Below are 8890 nucleotides of genomic sequence, written 5' to 3'. Positions count from 1 at the left end.
CTGTCCATTTGAGTTCTGCCTCCCAAGGCATGGCGGGGGGGGGGGGGGGGGGGGTAGGGGGAGAGGACTAAGAAGATTTTAAGAGGCAAATGAAGAATATCCACAAATCCTCCAAATATTTTACATGGTTTTCATGTGGCTTGAGATTCTGGTCTGAAAGAAAATGTGACTAAATCACAATGGAATTATTTCTGTCTTAAAAAGAAGAAGAGGAAGAAACCATAAGCATTTCAGAAGTACAGTAAGGCCAGTGTCAGGGACCCAGAAACAGAAGTTCAATGTGTTCTCATTATTTTCCAGGTTCTCTCAAATTTTGTCAGCACTAAACATCACACTCAGAAAGGCCTAGCTTTCCCCAATACAGTATGTTCTCTAACAAATTTCTTTGGGGAAGTATTGGGCACTCTCAATAAAAGAGTAATATGTTACTTGTATTACTTTTGATGTTTTTAATCATACTGCCTGTTACTATCATTCATTACATTCCAAGTACTATTTCAAAGGGCTTTGACATGAATTATTTTGATTTTTACAACAGCTCTATGAAATAGGCACTATTATTAGTATACTGTAACTTAATTGTAAATTGAGACACAGAAAAGTCAAATTATTTACCAAAGCTCACTTATGTAGTTAAGTAAAAGAGTTAGTATTTGAACCCAGGTGGTCTGATCACAGAACCTGTGATATTAAAATCTGTGTTACTCTAATTTCATGTATCAGATGCTTTTGATATGAATACCAGAAAAAAAAAATCTTTGTAGGCATAGTCTGTCTGGTTTACATTTTTAATTGCATTTTTGTCATGCAGTACAATATTATTCTTTGAAATTTAGTTGTGCCATAGTATTGTATAAATATGTTTTTTTCATTTGGGGGAGAAAAACCCTAAAGTTCAGAGATATGGCTTTGGAATGTTTAGTTCCTCTTTGTTTTTTCTATATAAACAAGTGAAAAATAGAGAAACAATGATACTAACCCCCAAAAGCCAAGATCTCAAGATATTTGAAGTAGAAGCAGAATCTGAGGTATTTCTGTTATTTTCCCCCTCCCCTCCCCTAATTTTGCTTGTTTATTGATAGTATAAAACAAGAGAAAGGTTTAAATGTCTTTGAATGTTAGTACACAAAGCTATAAAAGTAACACATATTTATTAAATGTTCATTATAGCCCTGATACTCTGCTCAATGCCTTATTTATATTATTACATTCAATGATTGTGACAATTACCTTATGAGTAAGGTAGTAATATTAAACTCATTTTGTAGATGAAGAAACTGAGTTTTAAAGAGACTAACTTACTAAAAGCCACATAAGGAGTACGTGCTAAAGTAATGTTTTTTGAAATGTATTGAAGACAACTTATATCAGAATCAAATAAAGGTGCTTATTAAAAACACAAGACTCTGTGGCTCCTCAGCCTTTTAGCTGAGCACCACAGCTATTTTGAATTTGAACATCTAGTGTTTTAACAAATACCTCAGTTGAGATGTTTGAGAATCATGTTCGTAAATTTTATTACCACTAATTTAAGGAGAAAGAGTACCTTCAGGGGAGCTGTGGGAAGGAAATGCAATTTTTGCCTGTTATCCTGGTAAGGGGTGCCTCTCCACATATCTATAAATACTTCATGAATTACTCAGCAAAAACCAAGCACAGAGCTGTCAGGAAAAGAACGAGATAAAAGTATTTTTACTTGCTGTTCTGTCTACTAGCCTATGGGCCTTGTTAGGAAGCATTTATTCATTTTCAGAACTCATCAGGTTTCTTGCAAATTTTATTTTCCTTTTTTTTTTTTTTGCACAGAAAATGACTGCAGTTGAATCTTACAAGAGGTAGACTTGGAATCAAAATTATATATGTATAGCATTTTACTGACTATGCTGCTTTCTATAAAACTATCTCATACAATGGGAAGCAAATCTTTTTCTGGCTCTTATGAACGAGAAACTTCTTCGTGCTGGGCAGAGAGTAGCGAATAGGAAAGTCATAGTGATGCCTTCGTGGACTTTCTGATATAGTTAATATTGTGCAGTTTTATTTTAGGTTGTAGAACTGTGAGGTATATAAGATGGGTGTTAGCCTATTTTAAATATTAGAAAATGGAAGTTGAAATGGCTACTTGACTGGCCCATGGGTGTACTTCAATTAAGTGATCACATCATCTAAATTATTTTACTAATTCTAAGTTTAGTATTCTTTCCACTACCTAATGCTGTCTTTCAGATTTAGATATTTTGTATAGTTTTCAACATTAAGAATTTTGCACAGCTCAAGTCAATTAAGTACTAACCTTTCTTGTTCCAGTTTAACATGTATATGTTTATGTCTGAAGATGCAGTGAGTCATACTATGTTGAGATAATGAGGAATGGAAGACAAGTAGAAAGAAAATTAATGGAAACAGAACTATTGAGAAAAGAACAATCAACTCACAGACTGGCTTCTGGATGTATAAAGAAGACACTGTTACCCCTTAGTATAAAGGAGGGACTAAATGGTATTGGTAGGAAAGATAATAAAAAGATGACTCCAACATGAATAAAGGGAAAAAATAAGCAATTTTATGGTTAGTGATACCTACATTCAGATATTTTATTGTACAATCAAGCACGGGTCTATGACATACTGCCCATCTCTTTGCATTAAAGTAGTTTGCCTATCTTTGCCATGCCTGCCTTTCTCTCACACATTAAATAATGTTTGTTCTTACACAAGGTAGGGTAAATTTTCCCATTCTGAAAATAAGCACAATTCATATTTTCTCTTCCATTTCCAGAAAGCTCAAACCTGTGAATGAAAAAGGTAGCATGAGTTCTTTTGAAAGCTAAAGAAGTAATCAACAATCAAACGCCAAATGTAGTATTTTGTTGCATAAAGTAGAGACAAAAATTATTAGGGGGAGGGAGTTAAAAATAGCATTCAGATCATTGAGAAAATTCCAGTCTGTTTGGGAGTATAAAGCATGTACATTTGAAGAGCTCAATAGTAATTCAATAGAACATAGGATTAAGAAGCAAGTGAACACTAGTTACAACAGCAGTCCAGAGGAAGAGAAAGATGGGGCTCTGAAATGATGGGAAAGACTTTATCTTTTCATAGAAGATAATACATTAGTTCTGTAGACAAGTAGCTTCACAGGGTGGAAATGACGTCAAGGGAAAGTAAGTTGGTTAAATATCAATATTTTTGAAATAAAGACTTATGTTATAGAGTAGCAGACATAAGACAGCACACTGTGTAATGTTTACTTGTTAACTTGTTTATATTCTCTACTACTCTGCTTATGACCAAAGGGGGAAAAAATTTGTATTTACTAACACATTACCCAGATGTCTATGAGATACCTACTATGTGCCAAAACCGTTTTATGTGGTGATGATAGAGTGTCAAACAAAGACAAAGTCCCTACTCCCGGGAAACTCACGTTATAGTTGAGGTGTATTGATTTGTTGAAGGAAAAGAGGGAACACCAGTTTGCCTGCAATATTGTAAACGAGGCAGCACGTGATAAGGGATAAAGCCAAGGCCTATGAGGGGGCTTGCTTGTAGCTGTAGTATCCTTGTCTCCTACTCATAGTAAATACTTGATAAATGTCTGCCGAATAAATTAATTAAAATTTTAAGTAATGATCAGATTGTACAAGTTTGGGTTAATCAGTATAAATGTATAAAAAAATTTTCATTAAATTTATTGGGGTGATATCAGCTTAACTTTTAACTGGAGAGATTGCGGTTTAGACATATAAGATGAACAAAAGGCATTGAGACTGGAGATTGAAAAGCCACATTAAATAACTTGTAATGTAATTGGCTCCTTTGCCTCAATTGTCTGTAGCCATTATTACATTAGATTAGTTCTGACATTAACATTAGAACCAACTTGTGAATAATATTGTGCCTGATTCTCAGACACCCCCAGGCTGAATGAGTAGGTAAAATACTACTGAAAAGTCAAAAGAATCCACAAAGTAATAATTTTCAACCATAAAATAATAAGGGTGATAATTTTGTTCTAAAATATATGAAGAGAATCAGATTAAGCTAAAAAAACAAGACGCATAAAATGTTCCAACAGTCAAGTTAAAGAGTAGAAATGAATGAGAAAAAAATATTGGAAATAGAGGTGGATTGTGATTTAGATTAAGAGCGAAAGAATGGGAGAGTAGGGACAGTGGAATTGTCTTATTAGCTGTGTTCTCTTCTTAGGATTAGGGTGTAAGTGACTCAGCATCTGCTTATATAACCCACAGTACGGTATAGAGATACCTTCCAACTTTTAATTAACTTATATTCAAGAGGCTAGAGTATCTCAAGAATAAAAATTGTTAGTTGTGTCTTATATTCTGAGTGCCCAGTGACTTACACATCTTTGGAGGGAACTGAGCCATCTTCCCACCTCCAGAGCTCACTAGAGTTTTGGCGGGACAATCCAACCCAACGAATGAATCCAGTCCTGGATTTGATGTATTCCTATCAAAAACACAAATAAATATAATGGTCAGAATGCTTCAACAGTTCTTTAACGACATAAAGATAAAGCTTCATTATATGACCCTGGACCAAAAAAAAAAATTAGACTTTAGATCTATATTAATATTAGTCAATTATATTTAATGTCTAGAATTGTACCAAGTTCACTTGTTTTAGTATTAAAAAAAACTCATAGGACACAGGAAATAAATTATACACAAAATAGCTGATATTCTAATCTTCTTATGTGTTTATCTTCCATCATTTGAAAATTAGAGTACCAAATATGGCTCTTAAATGAGATAAATGATAAGCAACTAGAGAAGGAAAATTAAAAAGAAACACATTGTTAGTGAAACTTTATATTCCCTAGATCTAACCTCTACTTGCTTTGGTTTCATTGTTTAGCTTGCTTACAAAATCTTACATTAGAAGTATTAATTTACTTGTATTGGTTGGGTAAAAGAAAATTATAGGATGTTTTTCTCAAAGAAATTTACAAATAACATACATCTACTTTTCCTGATTTACCTTTTTCTACTTAGGACTTATCACTATCCACTATATTATGTACTATATTTTGTTCATTACCTATTGTTCCCACTAGAATATAACCTCCATGATGAGGTTAGGAATTTTCATGTGTTTTATTAATTGCATAGGTTTGGGTCCTGGAATCGTTCCAATATTCCAATACATATTTTTTTAATTAATAGACAAATTAATCAGTTAATCAATCCACTTATGGGTAACAAAATTAAATGAAGGTCAAATGTTCATATATACTGTCATACTCAGCAGAAAAACGAAGAGGTGGGAAATCATTCTTGGCAAAGAAGAAATGCCTCAAGTTTTCTGACACACATGTGAGGCACAGAATGGCATTCCATAAAGAGAAAGTCACTTTTGACTGCCTATTTCTTAAAACTGGAACCATTCACCACCTTTCAGTTAATTCCTGTTTTTTTCTTTAAAATATATCCACGTTATATACTTTACCATAAGAAGTATATCTTATCTACCTGATATCTACCTGATATTCTATCTAAAATTCTGTCTAAAATTCAACTTTATTTCTCAAAAATTACACTTCCTCTTTTAGTTATAAATCTTCAACCTGGCATCAGCTTAAAATAATAAGATTCAAGAGAAGTTTATGTGTCTCCAATTAATTTCTTTGTATTGACGTTGAGATTTTAGGGTACTCTCTTATTTTGTCTGATTGAAAAGTCTAATTTATTTATCTGAATATATTCTCAATGAGTCTGAGCCCACAAAAACAGTAAGTAGATGGTACAGCAAGTTAAAATAAGAAGGTACACAATGATCATGAATGCCACTAGGCTGATCTTCTCATGTCTGGTCCACTACTGTGTACTTCAGCTCTCAGGAAATTATAAGTCAATTTTGCTGATCGAGTAGATCGATTCTGTAGAACATGACTGGCTTGAATATTTTATTTCTGTTGATTCTCTATCCTCACATAGCCCAAATCCTAATCTTCTATTCCCATTTACATTTGCTTTTATTTTAATATGCAAAATGTAAATAATTACTATATTAGAAATTACAGAATAAATACCATAAAGAATTTTTGCCTTCAAGAAAAATATGTTTTGATAAACCCATTATTGGGTAAAAGGGAGACTCCAAGGCTTAATTTCTGGCTTGCTCCTAGGATTCATGAAAAGAAAAGCTATATTAAATAATATAAAGATGTGGACATCTTTTGTTTGAAAATATAGCCTTAGTTAGAAGCTGTCAAAGAGGGAAGTATGGAAAAGGAGACATGTTTACTAGAAAATTTTCAACTTAAATCTTCTGTGTTTTGCAAATGAGATTGCTCCCCAAATTATGTTTGGGAGAGCCTCTGAAAAAAATGGAGTTTGCTTTATGGCCTATTCAGTTGTCAACAATTTAGCAGGAACTGAGAAGGCATGTAATATTGGGATAACACTGTTATTTATATTTTACAATCATATTTAATTTCTTTATATTTTCAGATTATGTTATTAATTAGTACATAGAGTTAAGGAAATTGAAAAAGGGTTAAGTGGCTTGTTGCAGAGATAAGGCCAGAACTTCAAGTTTCATCAGTCCTACTTAACCACTTTCTATTCTTAGATTTTGTAATTTTCACTGCGCTTGATAAGATTTTTAGATGAACAAAACTGGAAGGCGTGAGAAAAGTATTTTTTTTAAGTCAAGTATTTACCTGAGTTTTTCTCCTATGGTTCCAAAATATTTAACATAGGCATCTCCTTACCAGGATGTTCTGGCTGGCAATCTTCAGTAAAGTAGCATTCATGTTGGTACAGTACTGCTTACTCTCTTCCCAGGTTAAGTTGTGCCTGAAGAACCCATAGCAACTATCTCCATAATATCTCCAATTCGTTTCACATGGGCTGCACGTATGGCCTTACAAAGAAATCAAACATAGGAATCCTTTTATTCTAAATCACACTTACATTTTCCCCAAATTCAATGCTTCCGAAAGATCTCAAGATTCTCTACAGATAGCATCACAGAAATACTTCAGAGGGTAAGGGAGACGAAAAAGTTGCCAAACCATACTTACTGGAACCTTCCTTTTGTTTTGATTGTTTTATTAAATCTTGGCAGAGCTTCTTTGCTAATTGTTGAAGAGTCCCTGAGAGATTTTTATTCTCAACTTGTAGGTAGTTTTGCTGCGTGACAGCTAGATGTAAAAATTAGTTAATAATTTGTAATCAGGATAAAAGGGTAATGCAAAGACCTTTCAATAAACTTAAATTTTACTAGAATTATCAATCTATGAAGTGTTTACAAGATACACATGAGTAAATGACTGCTGAAAGGGGCTCAGGGTCAAGGACTGGGGTATAAAGAGCAAATTAAGAACTATGTAAACTGACAACTGAGGGTTATTCAAAAGAATAAGGGAACTATTTGAAGGAGATAATCACAAATAAGAAAATGCCTTGGTCAAATCACATGCCCAAAGCAGTTGTTTTGAAGTTTCCATAGTACAGATTGCTAAGCAGATCTCACAAAGCTGAATAAGGTCTGTTATTTTGTTTTTCATGTAATACCAAAATACCCATTCATTTAAAAATTACATATTGATTTTCTTTTATGCTGAAAGTACTGTGATATTTAAATAAATAAAAAAAGGTGAATGAAAGATTCTAAAATATGAAAAAATAAACAAGAACACAAACAAGCAACAACTACACAGATGATAACGTGACTTTGAAGGGCTTTTAGATTTATAGGAGGAAAAATATTATAAATTAGGTGGGATATGAATTATTTCTTAGTGGAAGTAACATTTATTTAACATTCATTAAATAAAATGAGATGGAGGACATTTTAGGAAGAGGAAATAGAATGAGCAAAATCTCAGGCATAGGAACATGGGATGCATTTGTGAAACTGAGTAAACTCCATGTTGGCTGGATCTTAAGACACGCAGGATTGGAAGCAAAGAAAGTTTCCAAAGATAGTGTGGATCTATGCTGAAGAGGAACTTAAGGACCAAGTTAAAATTCTTGAAAATAATTTTTTGTTTGTTTTGTTTTGTTTGTTTGTTTTTTAGCTGAGCCATCCTGCCACCTGTTGGCAGCTCAGCGGCTGCTCAGCTTGGGCCGGAACTCGAACCGCTGTTGCTCAGAGCTCAAACTCTTGAGCGAGCTCTTAACCAACTGAGCCACTCAGCCAGCCCTGAAAATAATTTTTAATGAATAAAAAATTCTAAGTGGTGATTTTAATCCGAAGGGGAAGATCAGAGTTCTCCTTTATTGAGAATATCTTGGGAGTTATGATTGGAGTGGTGACAAATTGACAAATGCTGACAGTTAAGTTTAGTGGCATATACCAGGACCTTAGGTATTGCCTTCCTCGGATGAAATCTTTGGCAATGAGTCAATACTTACACATAATCCCCAGAGCCACTAGTCCACCAACCAGCCCGATACACAAGACCAGCAGAATCAAAGCCATCACACGCCACAGAGATGAGGGAGCAGGGTCAACTGTGGGCATATGATAAAGATGTCAGGGGGAGGCAGTGTGGCATAGTTATGGGGCAGCGCCACGCCTGGCCCTGCCCTCTCAGGATTTTTTGTCATATAAACAACCTCATTGGCAGATCTTACCAATGTTCCCTCCGCGATCATCAACAGTAAGCACAACCCACTCCCATTCCACACACTCATCCCCATCCCCAGTGGACTGCTCCTCTCTCAGTCAAAATATAACCAGCTGTGAAGATCTTGTGTGTTTGTCTTTATTTTGTTCTGTGGCAGTCCCTTATAAATAAAAAATAATAATAAAAAATAATTGCTTTAATAAGCAGGACCTGGAGAATCACACCCATTTGTTGATACCTTAAAAACTGGGGTTTTCAAATATTCTCTCCCGTGGGCTGGCCGAGTGGC

General features: G+C 34.3%; 1 protein-coding gene across 2 annotated transcripts in view; it reads right to left on the bottom strand.

Moving 5' to 3' along the window:
* Positions 1 to 2561: 2561 nt before the first annotated feature.
* Positions 2562 to 8890, bottom strand: part of CLEC1B (C-type lectin domain family 1 member B) — a 12410-nt gene continuing 6081 nt past the window's right edge. The window contains exons 2-6 of one of the 2 annotated variants that reach the window (XM_019630534.1): positions 8387 to 8485; positions 7051 to 7170; positions 6739 to 6890; positions 4366 to 4472; positions 2562 to 2789 (exon numbers count right to left, since the gene is read on the bottom strand). In XM_019630534.1, the coding sequence (XP_019486079.1) occupies positions 2645 to 2789; positions 4366 to 4472; positions 6739 to 6890; positions 7051 to 7170; positions 8387 to 8485 (623 nt within the window). In that variant the 3' untranslated portion in view covers positions 2562 to 2644. The remainder of the gene's footprint in view (positions 2790 to 4365; positions 4473 to 6738; positions 6891 to 7050; positions 7171 to 8386; positions 8486 to 8890) is intronic. The other variant, XM_019630535.1, reaches the window with a different exon arrangement.

The sequence above is a fragment of the Hipposideros armiger genome, unplaced genomic scaffold (genome assembly GCF_001890085.2).
Source record: "Hipposideros armiger isolate ML-2016 unplaced genomic scaffold, ASM189008v1 scaffold_922, whole genome shotgun sequence".
Lineage (NCBI taxonomy): Eukaryota > Metazoa > Chordata > Mammalia > Chiroptera > Hipposideridae > Hipposideros > Hipposideros armiger.
Note: the sequence above shows the minus strand (reverse complement) of the source record. Positions and strands in the feature narration are given on the sequence as shown.